This window comes from Leishmania major, chromosome 36, assembly GCF_000002725.2.
Source record: "Leishmania major strain Friedlin complete genome, chromosome 36".
NCBI classification, from domain to species: Eukaryota; Euglenozoa; class Kinetoplastea; order Trypanosomatida; family Trypanosomatidae; genus Leishmania; species Leishmania major.
The window spans coordinates 442312-462379 of record NC_007287.2 but is presented as its reverse complement, the minus strand read 5'-3'; the positions used below and the strand labels follow the sequence as shown (position 1 = coordinate 462379).

Below are 20068 nucleotides of genomic sequence, written 5' to 3'. Positions count from 1 at the left end.
TCCTTTGAGGTCGCGCGGAGCATACAAACACTTACAGAGCGACACCTTGTTGAGGGAGGGACGCTCTTCTGGATGACAAGCCGCGAAGAGAAATGCTGCCGCCCCTGGGGATGGCAACGACTCCGCATCCCTAGTGTCGATATCTGCGTCTGCGTTTCCGCCGCGCCTGTCACGCTACTGTCGCCGTTTGCCGTTGAAAGTCAACCACGCAAGCAAACTTAGGGGCGGATAGGCAGTAGCACGTGGCAACAGATTCGCGCCGTCCGAGAGCTCGGACGAGAGAAACGCGAGACGGTACGGACAAATACAGGGATGACGTCCTCGCTGAGAAAACCCCCAGCGAAAACTCCTGCCATGGTGATGCGCGGGCGCGCATGGTTTTTGTGTAGGGATTTGGGTGGTGAAATGAGGATCATAGAAAAAAAAAGCAAACACACACAAACAAGCGAAAGGAAACGAACGGGGCGTTTTCAACACGTCGTATACGTGCCGAGTCAGTGTCGAGTACAAAACAGACGCGACGGGGCGCCGGGCAGCTCTACACGTGCAACGCAAGGAGCCCAAAGGTACACGAAGCGTCGATCGTATGAGAGGCAAACGCCTTCAGCCTGCACAACGCGTCCCCATGCCGGTGCGGCACAAGAGCGCGCTTCCTCCATCTTACTCATCGTCATCGCCGCCGCCGGCGTGGCGCTTGGCGGCCTTCGCGCGCACGCGCTTGACGCGGCCAGCACGGCCGTTGCCGAACGGCGAAGCATCGGCGAAGGCGATGTGGCGCTCACTGCTGACGCGCACGATGAAGGACGGGATCGTCACAATCTGCTTGGCGACGGCGATGTGGCGCTGCTGAATCAGGACGCGGGCGTGGTGCACGGACTTGGCGAGACCGGCCTTGAAGACGATGGTCTGCAGGCGGCGCTCGAGAATGTCCGGCACCGTCAGCGACAGCACGTAATCCAGCTTGTCCTTCTCCTCGTCGAGGAAGCCATACTCGTGGCAGCGGCGCATGATGGCGGAACCCTCCAGCAGACGGCGGGGGTGGTTCTCCGGCAGCGTCAGCAGCAGACGGGCCGTGCGGCGCATCTTGGACAGCGTCATGTTCACACGCCAGATTTCACGCTTGCAGCGCAGACCGTACTGACCACAGAGCTTCATCTCGCGGTCGAGGCGCTCCTTCTCAAACGGACGGCGCGGCGCCTTCCACACGCGGTTGAAGTTGTTGTAGTTGCGCATGTTCGAATCTTATCGGACAAAGAACACTATCGGGTTCATGTGAGAGGATGAGGCGGAGGAGAGGGGCGGAAGCAGGGAGGGTCGATATATACACCCGCACGAGAAGACGAGGTTGAAGCAGCGAGAGTAGGTGACGGTGGAGCACAAAGAGCCAACTCAAGGCAGCATGTGCCCTCTCTGACCCTGTCGGCGCGAGGCAGTCGAGCGAGGAACAAAAAAAAAGGAGCTGCTCTTCCGGTGCCATCGCCCTCTAGTTAGCAAAGTACGCAGGGTGTTTGTTTCTTTGTGACGGTATGCTGAGCGAGCAGATAACTCTGCCTGCAGACTGCAAGAGGCAACAGCGGACTCCTGTATCCCTTTTAGTCGTGCTTCATAATTCCCATTATGGTGTCTTGTACGTATCACAGTCATTTCTGAAAGCGTCCTAGCCTGCGACACGCGAGTCGCACGTGCCCCTGTCGACGTTACACGTGACACAAGTAGGATGTTGGTGGGGAAACTTCTGAAGCTGGTAGATCTGCCTGACGGATGTGCCTGTGTGCCTATCTCTGTGTGTGTGTGTGTGTGTGTGTGCACAAAGCCTACCCGCGCTTGCATCTTTGCAAGCGCATCAGACGGCAGGCAATCGACAACGTCGGAAAATAGTTGCTACTGTGTTTGCTGTTTTCTTTTTCTGTATTCCCTTTCGCTGCTGACGTGCGCGCTCATCATGGAGCAGCATACGGGGCCACCGCCACAGCAAAAGAAGAAAAAATAACAACAACAAAAAAGAGTAGGGAGACACAGATAGACCACAAAAAAAAAATGGAAAAACAAAGCACACACAAGTCAGCGGTGGCGCGTGTGGTGTGGCACGAGGAGCGAGCACCGATGGGTGGTCGAATGGTCGAGACGCTCATCCCAATAAAAAGTAAGAAGACGCCGGTGGCACATGAAGCTGGAACAACAAAAAGACGCTGTAGAAACGGGAGAGAAGGGTACCGAGCGCACACGGAGACACATCAAACATGCTATGTATATATATATATATATTTCTCAACAATCTTGCGGCAGCACCCCCCCCCACCACGCACCGCCGAGGTGCGGCGATGTCCTGCAGCAGAGCATATGCATCCACACACGCGCACTCAAAGAGAGAAACCCGCCTGAGGGGGGCCATCCGTAGGGAAAAGCCCGCAGAAGGATTGAGCAGCCAAGCTTACGCGTGCAAATCTCCCACCCAAGCAAGCAGGAAACAACCTATACACATGCGTACGCATCCCCCTTCTTCCTCTCGCGCAAGGGCGCACCGACACCCATCAACACTCACAAAAAACTCTACATATATATGTGTATAAAGAGAGCTGCTTTGAATCCTCGTTTGCGAGAGTCTGCGCATGTGCGTTGCTGTCCATTATATATATATATATAGGTATGTATGCGTGCGTGTGAACCTCGACAAACAAGTCCGGCGTGTCATTCCACTCGAGCACAAGCGCGCCGGCCAGGCACACGCACAGAAAAAAGAAAAAAGAAAGAGGCGCTTCATTACGGCGAGAGAAAAACGCACCAGGCCCATGATGAACGTGGGGGGGGGTTTATGTGTGCGCCCTTGAGAGGGGCTCGAAGACGGATGGGAGGGCCGCTATTCCGCAACGGGTCTGCCACGAGAAGCCCTGCCCCCTTTTCACACAACAACATTCGAAGAAAGGGACGTGGTCGGCGCGATGGATGCTCGTGTGCGGTAGCGCTGCGTGGGACGCGAGGAGAAGCCGCGACGCTGCCGCCGCGATCCGTTTTTGTCGGCCAACGCTCCCAAAACTTCACTTTCCGGCTACATGGCATACTCTTTCTGCAGCGCCTCCACCTCCGGAGTCAGCCGCCACCGATTATGCAGCACCGCGAACTTCACCAAAGCTGAGAACATGGCACGATGCGGAGACGGAATACTGCCATCGACGGCAACACCAGCCGCAGCATCAGTACCGGTGCATACGTGCCGCATCCACGCCTCGAGCACATCTTTGCTCAGCCCCCTCAAAGTCACCAGCTCACGTACATACCGCCCCACTGCAGCACTGAACGGACGCTGAAAGAGGATGTGCTGCTCCACCTGATCACCGATCGAGTGCACCGCTTTGGGGCCTTTATTCTCCTTGACTACGTCATCCGACTGGCTCGCTGTACTCGCCAGCACAGCCGAAGCGTCTGATGACGGCGGCCAACGGTTGCGGCACCACAACGTGAGCCGCACTAGCATGGCGGCATTCTTCTCCAACACCGCCGATAACGTCGCAGGATCACACAAGGCAGCGGTAACGATGCCCTGCTCAGTCGACGAGAGGTCTTTGAATCGCTGACGAAACAGCCACGGCACCGCATCACCGGACGGCTGCAGCTGCGCCTCACTGCATGCCGAGGACGTGCATGCCTGAAAAAAGTCTGCAGTAGGCGACGCCGTTGCATCCAACAGAAGCTCGTGCCCGCGAGCCTGCAGCACACCAGTCTTGTCGTCCTGCACCTCTGGGCAAAGTAGCAAGTGTAGTTCACCCTGTTGAATGGGTAGCGAGGGAAGCCGCACAGAGCCACTCAATCGCGCTACAGAAGCAAGACTCATCTCCACCGCCGGCTGCCCGTCGGACGGCCGGTGCAGGAGAAGAGCAGGAAAAGACGAGACGCTGCGCCCGCAACTTACCGCGGTCGACTTCGCGGTCTTCAAGTACGCATCTACTCGCACACCGGCGCCGTCTGTGGCCACCAGGAGTCGATCAAGAAGCCGGTCATACCACTGTCCAAGTGCGTCTTTCTCCTTGCCCCAGCTCCACCGTTCTACAGGCAGGGTTAAAAACGGCGTCGCGCCTTCGGCATCCTCGCCCAGCAGCTCACTAAAGACGTGAAACGGCAATGGCGGAGGCGACGGCAGAAGCGCAGCCCCCTGAAGCACTGCTTTCATGCCCTCCATTGTCTTGGAGAATCTTTGTCGCCAGACTGCAGATGCTGAGATTACGGACATGAGCAGCAGCTTCGCTGTCAGGAGTACCTCCGCAGAGAACTGCAGTACACCACCCTCACACGATGGGAGTCTTGCAGCTGCCGTCGACAGAGTCGCTGTTGTCGATGTGTGAGACTGCTCGAGTTGTCGGTACTGCACTTCGCGCAGCGCGTCGTTTATCACAGAGAGCAGCACAACGGCCAAAGACCTCCGAGACTCCAGGAGCACGTCAAGCACGTCGAGCGAAAGCGGCACCGCGCTCACGATCGGCAGCGGCATCATGTTTGCCGTCATGGAGGCGCTCGCGCTGCTGACTCCCAACCCCTCTCCATCGGTTGCACCCGCGTCTGTGGTGACAAGCTTGGCAGGCGTGAGTACTCCTAGCGACCCCTCCAGCGGTGCAGCGTGAAAGCCGCCAAGTGCTGCGTCGACTGCGCTGTTCGACGGTGACACTGCATCGACCACGATACCCCGACCCTCGGTCACACTGGTTTGGGTGCGCTGCGCCGATGGAGTACACCGGCCGCGCGGCAGGATGGGCGGCGTGGGTGAAACGGGCGGGCTGACCCTTGAAACAGAACTCGGGTGCTGAACCTCGCTCTCGGCGCGGTTGCTCGACTGCGTCTCCGAGACTGACCCCTCCGCTTCCCGCGTCTCCAGAGGTGTGCGTGGAAGTGTTTCGGCGATGAAGCATTCCGGAAACAGAAGCATTATCAACGTGAAGAGATCACGAACCTGGCACTCGGAGCGATGTTGATAGGAGGTGTGTCGCGACTTGTCTACTGTGGAGGAGAGCGGTGCGAAGCTGAAGAAGCCGTCGGCAAGAAGCGACGCTGCTGTCCCGATAAACTTTGACGACGGCATCAGAAGCGCGATAATGCCCACCTCCTCGCGTGGCGAATTGTCAGCGCTGACGGGCGCATCCATGGGGGTGATGCAGGGTGGGTCTCCAGTTGTCATTGCCGCAGCCGGTGCATTCGCGTTGTGCGTTACAGTGAAGGGCACCACCACACCTCCCACCATGGCGTCGCGAATCACTTGCTCTGCTGTCTGCTCCCGTTGACCGGCGTAGGTCATGACTTGCAGGAGCGCGCGGTAGTGCCGCAAGTTGGAGCTTCTCGCCACGGTGGGCGTGGCCGTAGGTGAGGAGGAGCAGCGCATTCTGTGCCCTTCGCATGCGTGCTGCACTAGTACTTGTTCTGTTTCGCATCAGTCACGCACGTCGAAACGAAAGGGAGTTTGTGTGAGAGAGCGATGAAGGTGGACCAGTGAAGATGAGGGGGCGCCTTGTTGTGTGGCTGCAAGACAAGCACCTCTCTCCAAAGAGCGCATATTCGCCGATGATCTCGGGCCGCTGCGCACTGCTATCCACCCATGTGCACCTCAGTCGAAGTTACAGTGCAGCGGTATCACCACGGCCCTTCCTTGCATGTTTTTCTTTTTTGGTTCGTTTTCTTGTGTGTGTCTGCATCCGGTAACGAGGGCCGACAACACTGAGTGAAAGTCTTCACATGTGCACACACACACACACACACGCACACGCGCCTCTCGACAACACACGAAAAGAAGAGCTCTTTCGAGGATGTCCGCAACACGTTGTTGTTTGTGTCGCGTGACCCTGTGCGCCCCCCACCCGTTACACTGCAGCACCGCGTACAACGCACCCCACAACGTCAAACACATGCACGTGCACCTAGGAGCGCGCTCAGATCACGCAACAGGCGCGCTCGGTTGTAGCCGCTTTGCCAGCTTTTGGAACACCACGTCGAGACGTGGGTCATTCACGTCAGTGACATCGCGTAGGATTTCGTGCTCAAAAAAAATGGCCTCCTCCTCCATAATTTGCTGCAACGCACCGCACTCTTTTCCGTAGTAGGGCAGCAGCGACAGGGAGTGGCGTGTCGGAAGCAGATGACGCACACGCTCCCAACGGCGGCGGATCAGTGAAGCCAGTGTCATCTCACACCGGGCACAGTCCTGCTGCAGCCTTCGGCGAAGCTCAGGAAACCGCTGGCACGCACCAAGGTAGAGCGGCCCCGGGTCCACCCACTCGGCGAACTCGGGCACGGTCTTTCCAGAATCGTCCCCGCTTGACGCGCATGGTGAGGTGCCGGCCGCCGACCCCGCCACGGCCACCATCACCTGCAGGGAGTGCTCGGCACCGAAGCGAACGGCAAAGTCACAGAGAGAGGCAGCGATCGCCTCTGGTGGTAAATTAAGCGAGAGCCCTCGGCCCACCACCTTCGCCAGCTCATCCATGCTGCTGTCATCCTGATGCCTAGTCTCGAAGACGGCATGGTTGCACAGCACGAGGGCATCCCCGGCTAGCATGCGCCACGTCTTGACCGTGGGCAGAGCGATCATCTTCTGCTCCACCGGCGAGCGGCGTCCGTCCTTCTTCATGGACCAGTGGCCAAAACTCCTGGCGACGTTATAGTACGGATTGCCGTCAATCATGTCTCCAACGGTCGAGTCCACTATGCCGCCTGCCTGCACGACACGCCGGTACTCCGAGGTGCGAAGCGGGTTGTGGTCGATGCTCAGCGGGACCGTTCGCTCTCGCGATGCGTCCAGCCGACTCTGCATACCGCCAGTTAGCGCGTTTCGGGCAACGCCGAAGGCACGTGAATTGCCCACGCAACCGACAGCGACATCGAGACAAAACGGTGTGTGGGCCAGCAGCTCCCGTACTTCACGCTCGTCGGCCGCTTCTGCACACGCGAGTATTCGCTGCGGAGAAGGGGCTAGCCGCTGCTTGTGCTCCGTCAGCGCGCGCCGCTGCTGCTCCGCCAGCCAGGTCGGGGTTACGGTCGCCGAGAACCACACACCGCGACAGCCACTTTCCTCCGGCGGCAGCGGCGATGGACGGGGATCCTCTGCGCCTGCATCTCGATCTCTGTTTTTCTGTGCCGAGGAGAGGTACGACGGGCGTCGACCAGCTTCACACGCACGGAAAAAAGCCGCGTCAGCACTGATGGCGTACTGCTGAAGCTCCCACTCCGTCACGAGACTCCCCGACTCCGTGTGCATTCCGCGTCGCCGGGCCAAGGCAGCCATCATGATAGCAAGGAGGGGATTAGAAGGGTCTTCCTTGCGCAGTGTGCGTAGTTCCGTTGGCAACACAGTGTGCATGCTCAATGCATTGGCAAGGTAGCTGCTCACAAACGTAGATGCCTCTCGGCCCGTGTAGCTGTCTAGCAGCCCACCTGCCACCATCTCCCCCAGGAAGGGCTCTTGACACTGCGAAAGCGACCACGCGGCGGGGTCGTCGGTGGGGGTCGTCGACGCGCGTTGGGCAGCGGCCGCTGCCGTCGACTGGTACAAACCCCTGTTCTTGCCGTTGAAAACGCTGAAGGAGTCCATGTTGTAGGAGCTCGCGAGGTTCATGACCTCGCAGGTGCCGACTTGAATGTAGGGCAACTTCAGTCGCTGCATCATCTTGTGCTGCAAAGGGAACGACTTCATGATGCTCCTTTGTCCGGCAACGCCTTGCGAATCAGCACAGCCGCGAGCCGGCGCGAGCACCTTCGGCAGAGGAAGGGGTGCGCCACGGCAGCACAACGCAGCCCCGGAACCGCGCAGATGAGGCGCAAAACGTCAGTTGGCTTCGATTAACAGTGGAGATCATAATCCGGGGCGAGAGTTGTGCATGCCGACTTCCGTATGGTGAGCATCCGCGCATGCGTTTGTGTTTCAGAATGGGTGGGGGAGGAGAGAGTCCAAGATGTCGGAGGAGAAGCAACCGCAAATCAGATAGCAGTGGTGACGCGGGCGATGGAAGAAAAACGAGCAAAAGAGACACAATTCTTCTCCGGCAATGCTGGGGCGGGACACAGAGCGCGCTCCGCCGGAGTTGTATCAAGCAGGCAGAAGGAGAGAAGGAGCACGGCGGTCAGGACTTCTGCAGCATCCGCACACCAAAACCTCTTGGCGAGCAGCATGCACCGTGTTCCCACTTTCGGCGCCTAACAGCACTGCATGTCAAGCAAGGTGTAGAGCGAAGTCGCCTCCCTGTTCGAATTTTACCGAGGCAAGAGACGCTGCAGGCATGTGAGTGCCAAACACCCCTGGTCCTTCTGACGCGCGGTTCAAGGCGCCCTGCACTTCACAATAGCTTCTCGGGCAGCTGTACAACAACACAAGGGAGCAAAAAAAAAGTTCAGAGCATGGATAAATCGGCCCGTCTTGAGCGCACCGTAACACAGCCGCTCATATAAATGAGCAGGGGCGTGAGCGATGAAGCAGAAGAGAGTAGCGCACACCACAGGTGCATCCACGGGATGCGTCGTGCCTGCGGAACACAACACCGAGTAACAGTGAAGCCGAGTGCCTTTGCACCTTCTCTTTCACTGAGTGCATTTTGCCGTACAGCATGCGCTCAACGCCGGTCTACCCAGGTTGGTCAGAGTCCCCCATCAGCCCGGTGCGAAGCAGCGGTAGGCACGCGTTGCCGCGAGGCGCTGACTCAGCCACCCGAGCACGGCCTGTGCCCCAAACTCTTCTCACCACCGCCGCTCCCCCGGAGCGGCGCAGAGGTCCCTCCCCACGACCACCACCACCCCACCACTGCAGACCGAGAGCCGGGTGTGAGGTGCGGTCGAGCTGCACTGACGCTCTGCCGCATCATACGGGTGGCACCAGCGCAACGCCATCCCGGCACCTGCCCGCCGACGCCGGTAGCGACCAATCGCTCTGACGGCCCTCTTCACGCCAGCCCCACCTGACGCCGTCGATGCTTGGCGTCCCCGCAAACGCACTGTGCGCCGGGGCGGCTGGGTCGTGGTGCCACGACGCGGCGCCCCCCTCTCCTCCGCTGGTCATCAGAGCTCAGAAAAACGACAACCGAAAAAAGAACAACAAAAAAGCAGAAAGACAGCTGTAGTTCCAGTGGAGACCCGTTAAGGTGCCTCGAAGAGTTCCAAATCGCACTGCCGCCTCGCCGTTCGCGGAAAGGGAAAGGCGAAGAGAAGAAAAAACATGTGTTTACGGTCCCCGCTGTGGACGTTTCACAGGGCTGTGTGAGCGGCGGTTGGACCACGCATCTGCTGCTCGAAACGGATGTCAGGCTAGCTGAAGGTGAGGCCGCATCTCCGATGCGGCCAGGCTGTCGGTCATGTTTAACGCTCCCGAGGGAGCCACAGGGCAGGCGTTCGGGAAAAAGGGCCGTGGCGGAGCGTTGGCGGACAGTAAGCCATCGATGGTGTCAAAGCGAAAAGATGCTGGGCGCCGCAAGGAATGCTGCGCGTTGCAGCGTTCATTGCAGCTTGACTCCCCAGCGACAGGACCGGTGGTCACCGTGGCGCCCCCCTAACGGGCGCTGTGCAGCTGTGCTTGCTGCATCTGCCGGTAGTTGCTCATAAAGTTCTCGTGTTCATCCTCTGCCATCCTCATGCGCGCCCGCATCGAGTCGTGGAGCTGACTCGATTCCTCCTCCACAGACTTTCGCTGCTCGGTGACGCCGACGTTTTCACTGGGCTGCCGAGCTTTCATGCGCCGCTGGCAACTCATGGCGAAGTAGGCTGAAACTTCCCGTGCCACCATCGTCTTGAATCTCGAAGCTTCGTCATCCACGAGCGCCCTACGCTCTTGCTCTTCCTTTAGGAGACACCCCTCGACCGAAGTGGTGACGGTGCGGTGCGCCACTGGGGTGCACGGGAGAGTAGGTGCACCTGGGTTGTGCGGTGAGGCCTCTTGCGCCGTGCTGGCGTTGTCTGCCGCCGACATGGCTGATGGGTCGATGAGGGGGACTACCTCTGACGAACCGTCCGCCTCCACTGGGGTGCGTGCAAAGGTCACCTCTCTCCGTTTGGTTGGCTCCAAGGCACTCTGCGTCACCACCGATCCAGTCTCCAGGAGCGACGCGCACAAGGGTCGGGGCTCCGCTGCACCGACCTCGCCGAGCAGTGGTGACTCGTTGGCAGTGGCGCGCGCCGACGAGGACGCGTAGGAGTGCTGCGAGTTGCTCATCAAGTGCTGGACAGACGTGCGCAGGAACGATATACTCTGCACGGAGGCAGAAAAGGGGGACGAGATGGACATAACCGACGTCGCTCTTGTGTACTGCAGGTTGAGATGAATTGTGTTTACCAAAGGTGTGGAGGGGCAACTGCGCAGCTCCGTGTACGCTGATGGTGCGCGCGGCAAGTCATCGGGAACCTCCTCGCTCAGCACCACGGCGACCATGGAACTGGCGTCGCCCACGGCGGGCCGTGCGTCCAAGGTTTCCGATGCTCCGCCAAGCATACCTTGCGGGTTCCACATGGCAGAGAACTCGCGCGTCGAAGCTGCCACCTGCGATGTATTGCACATCGTGGAAAAGTTGACGGTCGTAGGTGGCGCACCTCCAGGAAGCAACATTTCCTGACCTTCGGCCGGCGCCTTGACGCACACACTGACATTTTCGGTGCCTCGGACGTCGCCGTCGTGCTTGCCGGTTACGTTCGAGACAGAGAAGTCCTGCCGCTCGCCATCGGCTGTACATCCCCGCCAGAGTGTAGCCGTTGCGTTGTCATGATCTGCACTCCATGACCTGGTGGTAGTGTCATCTTTGTCTGCGAGAAGGTTTTTTGCCAGAGAGAGGTTGTTCTGGCTGCAGCTAGCCGTGTTCGGAACTGTCGCCGACGAGAGAGACTCCAAGGCTGAGTTGAGCTCCGCAGTGCCCATTGTCGAGCCGTCAAGTTGCAAAGGGGAGCCGAATATGCCGTCTTCGCTGTCAACGTCATGTGTCTCGCGTGTCGCATGTGCCGCTGTGTCGGCCCCCAATGGCGTCGTGATGGCGCGATCTGTCAAGGACTCCATCTGTGTGTAAATACCTATATATGTATGTACGTATGTCTGCTTTCACTTGCGGTCCTTCTTACATACAACTGGAGCAGAGCGAATGGTTGCAGTTGCGTGCCTGTTCGTCGCGACACATGCATGTAGATGCCTAGTTCCAATACAGTTTTCCGGGTGCAGACAGGTCACCGTCCGCTGCACAAACACTGCCGCGGTGGGTTGCACTTGTTGCACAGTCTAGTGACAGCAGCACGGACGAAAGTGTATGTGAAGGGGGAGAGCTAGAGAGGTGGGGGTGCACACAGTTGGAAAAAGACGTGCCGCAGGTGAACCGCTACAGCCACCATGGATGAGAAAGCCGCGAGTTGGTACACCTTGCTTACGTTCGCAAGAACGTCCTCGAGGAGAGCAGAGAGAAGCGGGGGAAGGGGGCGAAGTGAACATTCCAAACACGCCACTGCTCATCTTCTTCCACCTTCTCTGTCGTCCGCACTGCCGCACAGCTCTGAAAAGCCTTCAACAGGAAAGTGTAAAGAACACACATCCTACCATAAGAGCACTGCAGCAATCAAACGACGCTACCAAAAAAAAAAAAACTACTAGTAGACTCACACCTGTGCAAGATCATCCTACCAAGTACCAACACGCATGTTATAGTACTTCTGCACTGGCTTTTGCGGCAGGTAGCAGTCCAAAACGGAGCCGAGGAACGCGACGGCAACCCCGTCGTAGTACGTTGGCGCGCGGTGAGTAAGCGTGAACTCTTTGCTGTCTAGCCTACTACTATGGGTGTGGAGTAGGCCATTCACTGTCGATGTCGATGCAGACGCCGTAGGGGCAGGCGACATAGAGGGTTGGTCTTCACTGCGATCCTCTCTGAGGGTGGAGAGTGCATTGCGTGCGCCCACGCCGCAGCCATTCGCATTATGCAAAACTGTCGACAAAAAAGCCGCCGCGTCTAAGTCCGTTTCACTCAGTTCGCTGATCATATGAAACTGCACGTCGTCCGTGAAAAATTCGCGGCAGCGCTGGTTTGCCAGGTAGCACTTGATGCACTTCATCGCAGACGTGGTGGCGAGCGCAATGCACCCGGTGGTGAGCATCGGCTGAGTGCGCAAGCCGCGCAGAAGAGTCCAAGTAGAGAAGTGAGGGTTGCGCTGGCCGTGCTTGAGACCGGCGAGGAAGTCTACCTCCCGCTGGTCCTCCTTTAACAGCCGAAACGTGTACCAGCAGAGAGTTGCAGAAAACAGGGAGCCGACGCAGGCACCGGTGCGCGCGCCGTGGAAGTAGTCAGGGCCAAAGGCACAGACGACATCGTCCTCCGCTGCTTGCTGCACATACTGTTTCATCGCCGCCGACAACGACGACATCGCGGTGCGATGTGACGAGGTCGCCATGGTTCTACGCTCATCCGCCCTAGTCACCAAAAACTGAGAAAGGGAAGCAAGTACACTCCCACGCAGGGACGTCTGCAAAGAGGGCGGAGGGAGGGGAGCAGCTGGCAGCGGCAGAGGTATACACTATGGGAAAAAGGGGCTCACACAGCGCAGAAACAAGACAGACGCGCATGTGTGCACACCACGCCGCAAAGATCTGCACACATTGCAGAGCTTTCGAGGCGGGGGGGGGGGTAGAGTCGAGTCATTAAGAAGGTAGTGACAATGTACAGAAAAGGCTTAGTGCGCTCCTGCTGTACAGCAGAGCGCCGCGTAGGCGGCGCACTCCGTCTTACCCGCTCGTGGCAGCAAAAACAAAAAACCTACTCACAACAGTAACGGGAGTTGCTTATCGCACTCCGTCTGCTGTCTCATCCACCTTCAAAGCCCACCCCTTTTTACTTTGTTTTTTTTGTTTTCGCGTCGCTGGTGATGCTGAGTTTCGGGTTCTTTTTTTTGTGGTTGTTGTCTCTATCGTCCCATGAAAAAAGAATATACCCGAACCGTATAGATACATATATATATATATATATATATATATACAGCGAACAGTAGGAGGAAGGATAGAGCGAGAGACGGCACAGAAACGATTACCATAGGCGGAAGGGATCGGCAGTACACGAAGCGTATGAGCAGTCTCAACGAAAAACGATGTAGCAACGGAATAATGACAGTAATAAAGAGAATATCAGGAGGGCTGCTCCCCTGCCAACGCCGAAGCGCCTCTGCACACCATCTCACGATTCACTGTTTTGTGCTGTTTCCCGGGACCACAACTCGAGATAGCGGTCCTCGTGCTCTTCGAAGCTGTGCGGTGCGTGAAGCGTGACCACAAGTCGGCGGTAGCCCATTGGTCGCAAAAGGTCCGCCTCCAGCAAGATGGCCGTCTTCTGGAAGAGGATAATGGCGTCTGGCAAAGCAGGGGCTTCGCCTTCCGGCATCACGCGGCGCATCTCTCGCCACCACGCATCCTTCGACAGCTTACCAACACTCTCCTTACCCACGTCCTCGACGTCAACCCTCGAAGCGAGGCGTAGATAGCGCCACAACGCGTAGGATTTCGGCTGCTCCGTAAATAGGCGGTCCTGTGTCACCTCTGGTACCCCCGAGACGGCATCTAACCGCATCTGGCAGTCTACCCACTCTAGTCGATCCACCTTGCCATGCAGCTGCGCATATCCAGGCGTCCCGTAGCAGCGCACGAGCGTTTCCAGGTGGCCAAAGTGCCAGTCGGAGCCCCGGATTTCGCGGAACAGCGTCGGGGCACCGCGGCGGTAACCGTACAGGAGCACAATCGTGAAGACCGCACTCGCAACCCAGGAGAGCGTGAAGAGGCGCCGCACCATGTCCGCAGACGGCACGGCAAGGCACCAACACCGTCTTTGCACTCCACCTGATTGCTTCAGCGCCGACGGAGAACCAGTGCAGAGGAGGACGACGACGACACTGGAAATCAGGAGGAGCAGTGGGAGCAGAAAGTAGATGAACCGCATCTCCTTATGCTGAAGACTACTGTAAACCATCAGTGTCGGCGCACCAACAAAAGCCCACCGCTTTATTTCTTGCCGCAGTGTCTGCGAAGAAGATCCGGAAAATAGCGTGCTCTTTGGATGTGGTCTCGAGCCACTCATGTGGTGCTTCTCCGCCTCCTGCACATAGCTCCAGCACACAGGCATCCACGCAAGAAAGAAGACGAATGGGGCGGCCATTGCGGGCAGCGCGAGGCAGTACCAGTACGGCGCATGAACCCCATAGTACTTGCTTACACCCAGCAAGCAGTTAAACTTCAGAAAGTTATACGGGGTGAAGAGGAGACGATGGTAAAAACTGTAGTCGACGAAGCAGACCCCGGCGCTGATGCCGACCGCCATGCCGACTGTGATGAGAGCAATAAAAAGATGCCGTGCGACGCCCATCTGGCCATATAAGCGACATGCGTGCATGGCAAAAATCGGAAAGGCCGCAAACGCCGCCGTTACGCGCATCGCACACGCCACACCAGCCCAAAGCAGAAACAGCGGGTAGCTTGTCTGGTAGAGCGACAGCAGGACGAAGAGAGACTCCGGCACGTTGGAGTAGCTGCGCACTCCTGTGTTGACGAGGAACCACTGCACCACCACCACCGCCAGCGTTGTTGACGCAATCGTCGGTGCGCGGCGCTTCGCTTTGGTGGATTCACTGACGGTGGAGGAGAGAGGGGCAGAGAACGCGTCGCGGCCTGTCCTCCGCGACTCCAGGCCGCTCCGAAGGTCGTCGAGGTGCTGTGCGAGGGCGAGCATGGTGCAGTCATGCGCAAAAAAGATCAAAGCCTGCACACACCGACTGGAGGCCCACACTGTCAAAGAGGTGTCCGTCCCTGTGCACTTGAGCAGGAGCAGCGGAGCTGCGAAGATTGCCGGAAAAACGTAGGAGCGAATGGCTTCCTCCCACTCCCACGTGAGCTGCCCACGGCCAAACACCATTTTGTATGCGACCTCCTCACTCTGCCACCATGCATCGGGCGATTCCGCCGTCTGCAGTGTCAAACAGAGAGTCACGCGATAGAGCAGCAACAGCAGCAGAAGCCGCCTCGAACGCAACGGGCGCGGCCACCGACTAAACGCTCCCAGCACGTCCATCGGAAAGCGTAAGCAGCTACAATCCACGTTTTAGTCACGGGGCGTTTTTTGGTACCTCTCTGGGTTTGCAGCGGGCGAGTATGGGCAGGGCGAGCGCGTCTCTGAGAGGGGCCGTGTACACGCCAGAATGCACACGCCGACTGTCAGGGCCTACGCGCGGTGCACCAATCCTTTTATTTTGTCTTTGGTTTTGGCTTGATTTCTCGAAACTGTAACCTTGTTTGTCCTACGTCGGTTCGATGCTGTTCTATTCGGTGTGTGTAGAGGTGATGGTGCCGGCGTCGAACGCACGTGAGCGAGTTGCGCGCGGCCTCTGAGCGCTCACAGCGGTGTATTTCCGCCCTAAGCGTTTTCGCTCTTGTACAAGGAGGTGTTCCGTCTATCAAAGGCAGAGGTGGGGTGCAGCAGCAGGGCATGAGGGAGATGAAGCAACGGGAGAAAATACGGCGACAAGGTAGAGAGCATGACCCCTGGCGTAGCTCATGTGAGAAGCCAGCAGGACACGGTGCGTAACAAGCTTGCTCAGTTACCTGGTCGAGTGTAATCTTGTCGCCGTCCATGCGTGCGTTTCTGTGTTTGTGGGTGACTTCACAGTTACTGTTTAGTTTGACGTAGCGGGCTCGAGACTTCTCTTTCAGCATCAGAGTGTCACCATCATAGCGGGATCATGAGAGACGGCAAAGTAGCCTACCCGCTGCATCCGGTCACCGTACCATGCCACCATTCATCCTTTCGTTTGTCTTTTCGTCTTGTCGGCATGGCGGTTGGAATCTTTATCCGTTAACATGCAATGCGAGCCACGTACGTGCGTGCGCGTCGGCGTACACGCCTGGAAATTCTTCCTACCTGCGCCAAGGGAGGTAGCTGGCCCCAAGCCGTTGCACCCCTTCCCGACTCGCGGGCGAAAACGAAAAGAAACAAAGCGTTGACACGCATCTGAGCGAAGGAGCGGGTGGGGAGGGGGCGCGGCCGGCGGGCTCGCAACGGAGCAGAGATTGTCGACGGGGAAGGACAGTAGAGGCTATATGAAGAGCAAGGGCAATCTCGCTGACAAAAAAAAAACTGAAAGTACTACTAACGAAAAGTCTACCGACTGCGAGGAACTACATCGACCACAACAGGCGACAGAGCCGGAAAAGGAAAAGCAGGGTGAGCTCGTGTGCGGGTTTACGCGGGACTGCTCACTAAACAACTAGTACACACACACACACACACACACACATGCACACACCTATGCGCACACGGCGTGTATCACACAAGGAGTACACCAGCACGCGGAAGCAGCAAGAGAAACTGTAGGATACAAAAACAGGTGCGGTTCGCGCACGACGGATGCGTGGCCAAAATAGTCACCGTCGTCATCGATTACAGAACATCAGCGCTGCGTCAGCACGGATATTCCCGCGGCGATGCTGGTTCACTGTGACTTTCTTACTCATGTTTTCCCTTTTCAATGCGGATGGACGCGGCACACATCGAAGGCGCCGCTGCCATCCTCCACGCCACGGCGCGTCAAGCTCTTCGCCTTCCAGATGCGCTGGTAGTGATACGCCATATCATGCGCGTACCCCTGCGGATCGCTGTACACGGCCATCATATCATTCGCCCACCGCTGAAACTCCGGCACGTACTCGTAGCTGCAGTGCTGGCAGAGGTGGCTAAGCTCCTCCTTGCGGTTGCGCGGATTGGGATGGAGCGTCTTTTTCACGCTTTCCATTCGTTCAGCCTTGGACTCTTCGACAGTCCGGTTGGTATAGTGCTTGACGATACGGTTTTCTACGATGCCCTTGGCGGCGATGATGGTACGCACAGGCGTGAGTGCCGCCGCGGGTTGCGCACAGCGCACGAATACATGGCACTTGGCACGGCGCATTCTGCGGCACGGAATGTCTGCTCGCAAGGGGAGAGGGAGGGCAAACAATAAAATAGGAGAGACAGCTACAGAAGCTACGGCGGAGGATGGATTGAGCAGAAGGCCTTTTTTTTCTGCGAATGCAGCGACGTTGATAATCGAGAAAAAAAGAGGGAGAGGGACGGGAGGAGGGGGGACTACTTCCCTTCGCACTGCCTTTGATGACCGAATTCAGGTCAGACATGACGGCAGTGAGGCAGCCGAGAGCAGGTTGTCCAACGGCGCGGAGAGAGAAGGGAAGGAGAGGGTGGCAGGTAGAAACGAGAAGGGGAGGTGGCAGTGTCCATCATGGCAGCAAAGGATGCACAGTCGATACATAAAGGGGCTTGAGGTCCCTTGCTCACTCCCCAATCACTACGGTGACCCGTAGACGTCTCTCCTTGCACACATACCTCACCCGCCTTGGCGCCGTAAGAAAGAATGCCATGCAGAGGCTCAAGCAAGCGCCATCCGAACGTTATGACAGTGTCTTGAGCACCAGAAAGAGAACAAGCCTTGTGTATGGTTTATGCGGGTAGAAGGTTTTCACCGATTTGGGGGAGAGGGAGAGGGAGACGGGAGCAGCGGAGGTAAGCGGCTTATGCGTCCCTCGCATGGGCAGGCTCTGCAGACCCACTGACATATTACTTTCTGCATTTTGGCAGCATGGACCATCTCCACACGCACGAGCCTCCCCCCCCTCCCCTATCGCTGTCAGATATGGTGCGCAGCATTTTCTTGCAGCGTGACAAACCCGCGGTAGCCTCCTGCTTCCACAGTGAACCCCGACTCACCACACACGCAAGCGCACCGTCCTCTTACCTCTGTCGCTCGTATTCGGACATGCTCTTTTGGCGCCCCTTTTTGATGGGGTGAGCACTCCACACATTTTCTGCTGTTTCTTCGCTTCTGTGAGCCGCCAACGATCCCGGACGTTTCTGTGAAGAAATCCGCCCAACGATGCCACCAAAGGCCATTCACCTCGTGCCACTGACAATATCCTCTTGGTTACGTGCGGCGTCATTGCGCGAAAACAGAAAACCGCCGGCTCACATCACGCAACAGCGCATGCACGGGCTGCGCGCGTTCTCGTGCGTTGCGCGTGGGAGGCGATTTCGACAGCGTTCGGGCACGGTCAACGAAGATTGCTTGGCGGCGGCGGTGAGGGAGAGGTGGTCTCGAGCAGCCAGCATCACCCACTCACACCCGTTTCGCGATTGGCTGCTCTTGCCGTGTTCGCCACGGTACGGGGAACGTGATCGAGCAAGAGCAACCCTCTGCAAAGGGCAGACTGCACCCCGGTGGCGTTCACGATGCGATCGCCTGTGGCGGGATCGCGCGCGTAAAGGCCTAAGCCAGTATCCGGGTGAAGGGCAACGTCCATCAGCAAGACCCAGCGGCGGTCCAGAAACGAGATGGCACCGGGCGGCGGCGCTGCTGCGCTGTCACCGTCGTTTTTTGCACGCTCCCAGTATCGCTCAGAGGATTGCGCCTTTTCAAAGGTCATCGACGACATGTTATCCCTTTGAACCCACACGAAGGTAGAGCAGGCCGCTAGCTCTGCAACGTGTTCGCACTCATTCAGCTCCGTATAGATGTCACGGACGACTTCCGCATGACGGTGGGAAACGTTCAGCAGCGGCATCACCGTACCCAGGCCAGAGGTCCGGAGGGGTGTGGAGGCGATGTTCGTCGACGCCTGCTGGGTCCTCGCATTTGCGAGAATTGGCGCCAGTGCAAGGTTCTTCATTGGAACACCTGGTGTACCGTCGGCTCGAAAGGTACCGTAGGCCAGTCCTTGCGGATGCGACAGTACCACTAGCACCGTCGGCAACGTTGGCGCAGTGCCGCCGCCGCCGCCTGCTTTGTGCATTGCCAACGTTGCCTCAATGGAGCGCGTGTAGTCGGCGACTGCCACACCCAGGGAGTTGCTGCCGTTCGTGACGGTGGAAGGGTGCGGCATGCAAAAGACGGGGAGGTAAACCCCCTTCACCCTTTGTTGGGCATCCAACACCAGTACTCGAGATCCGCCGCCGCCGGAGACAGACTGACGCAGCAGTCGGTCACGGGGCAACAGCACGGTGGAGAACGTCTCATAAATGTTCTGGGGCGTAAGGTTGTACTTCTTTTTGGTCTGAAAGTGCTTCATGTTGAAGAACGCCACCGCCGTCCGGGCAAAAGTCGCTCGCGAGCCGCACAGCATTGTTGACCGTCGTCAGCCTCGTCGCGAGCGTTTTCTGTCTTGGCGGACGGCACAGTCGACGCGAGAGAGAGAGGTGAGGCAGCTGAGGCGAGCGCCAACGCGTGAAGGGGATCCTTCGCGCGTGTGTGCGAGCGGCTGTGGAGAGCGGCACTGAAAAGAAAACGTGTGCCTCTCGAAATGCACGTGTGCTCGTCTATGCGTGCGTCTGTGCTAATGTACACAAGGAAAATCTATGCGCCGTCGATAGGCAACTGAGAAATGTTTGTAAACGGTGCGCTGGGGCGACAGGAACTATAGCGAGAACACAGACTCGCACGCACTGGAGACGCGCACCGTCGAAGAAAGGTGAAGCGGCTCACCGCTACAGTAAAAAAAAAGGCACAGTAGAGGATAAAAGGACAGTCGACAGAAAGGACGGCTCACAAGACAGAGGGAGCTGGCATGGTCGAGTAGACCGCTGTTGGTGTGCCTTGCAGCATGGATCTTGGGGGAGGAGGCAGGCTGAGCTGAGCTGCGCTTAGGGAGGGGAAATGAATTCATGCCGCGGACGCAGGTGAGAATTGGACTTGCTCTTCTCGCACCACTCACATCCTTCAAAAGGCGTGCCTGTATGCCTACAAGCCCTGCTCCCCTGTCACTTTCCTTTGTTTTCTAGTGCTTTTCTTTCCTTGGGTTGACTGCCCACATTTCCGTGACTTGTAGGCATCCACACACGCACGCACATGAAAAACACCGTCACTTTTCATATCTGGCAAGGTGCAATCGTTTCTGTTTTGCTCATTCTGATTTTCCCCGCTCCTTCTCTTCGTTCGAGCGTCCGGTGGTGCGGTCGTGCGCCCGTGACTTGCACATGAGTGCGTTAAGCACAAACAACTATATATATATATAGAGAGAGAGAGAGAGAGCACGAAAGAGAGAGATCAACTTGCTTTTCCGTAA

General features: G+C 57.8%; 8 protein-coding genes across 8 annotated transcripts; all 8 read right to left on the bottom strand.

Annotated features, from left to right (window-relative positions):
• Positions 1-660: 660 nt before the first annotated feature.
• LMJF_36_1250 (putative 40S ribosomal protein S9) lies at positions 661-1233 on the bottom strand (the record flags this gene model as incomplete). Its single annotated transcript, XM_001686645.1, has 1 exon — positions 661-1233. One exon carries the CDS (start codon positions 1231-1233, stop codon positions 661-663), a length of 573 nt encoding a protein of 190 aa, XP_001686697.1.
• A 1813-nt stretch (positions 1234-3046) lies between these two features.
• LMJF_36_1240 (conserved hypothetical protein) lies at positions 3047-5365 on the bottom strand (the record flags this gene model as incomplete). Its single annotated transcript, XM_001686644.1, has 1 exon — positions 3047-5365. The coding sequence occupies one exon, from the start codon at positions 5363-5365 to the stop codon at positions 3047-3049; it is 2319 nt and encodes a 772-aa protein (XP_001686696.1).
• Positions 5366-5914: 549 nt separating this feature from the next.
• On the bottom strand, positions 5915-7669 carry LMJF_36_1230 (conserved hypothetical protein; the record flags this gene model as incomplete). The annotated part of the gene is made up of 1 exon (XM_001686643.1): positions 5915-7669. The coding sequence occupies one exon, from the start codon at positions 7667-7669 to the stop codon at positions 5915-5917; it is 1755 nt and encodes a 584-aa protein (XP_001686695.1).
• A 1842-nt stretch (positions 7670-9511) lies between these two features.
• LMJF_36_1220 (conserved hypothetical protein) lies at positions 9512-11002 on the bottom strand (the record flags this gene model as incomplete). Its single annotated transcript, XM_001686642.1, has 1 exon — positions 9512-11002. The coding sequence occupies one exon, from the start codon at positions 11000-11002 to the stop codon at positions 9512-9514; it is 1491 nt and encodes a 496-aa protein (XP_001686694.1).
• A 608-nt stretch (positions 11003-11610) lies between these two features.
• Positions 11611-12378, bottom strand: LMJF_36_1210 (conserved hypothetical protein; the record flags this gene model as incomplete). Its single annotated transcript, XM_001686641.1, has 1 exon — positions 11611-12378. One exon carries the CDS (start codon positions 12376-12378, stop codon positions 11611-11613), a length of 768 nt encoding a protein of 255 aa, XP_001686693.1.
• A 776-nt stretch (positions 12379-13154) lies between these two features.
• On the bottom strand, positions 13155-15035 carry GPI10 (GPI alpha-mannosyltransferase III; the record flags this gene model as incomplete). Its single annotated transcript, XM_001686640.1, has 1 exon — positions 13155-15035. The coding sequence occupies one exon, from the start codon at positions 15033-15035 to the stop codon at positions 13155-13157; it is 1881 nt and encodes a 626-aa protein (XP_001686692.1).
• Positions 15036-16485: 1450 nt separating this feature from the next.
• LMJF_36_1190 (conserved hypothetical protein) lies at positions 16486-16908 on the bottom strand (the record flags this gene model as incomplete). The annotated part of the gene is made up of 1 exon (XM_001686639.1): positions 16486-16908. One exon carries the CDS (start codon positions 16906-16908, stop codon positions 16486-16488), a length of 423 nt encoding a protein of 140 aa, XP_001686691.1.
• A 1210-nt stretch (positions 16909-18118) lies between these two features.
• On the bottom strand, positions 18119-19129 carry LMJF_36_1180 (conserved hypothetical protein; the record flags this gene model as incomplete). The annotated part of the gene is made up of 1 exon (XM_001686638.1): positions 18119-19129. One exon carries the CDS (start codon positions 19127-19129, stop codon positions 18119-18121), a length of 1011 nt encoding a protein of 336 aa, XP_001686690.1.
• Between the last annotated feature and the right edge of the window lie 939 nt (positions 19130-20068).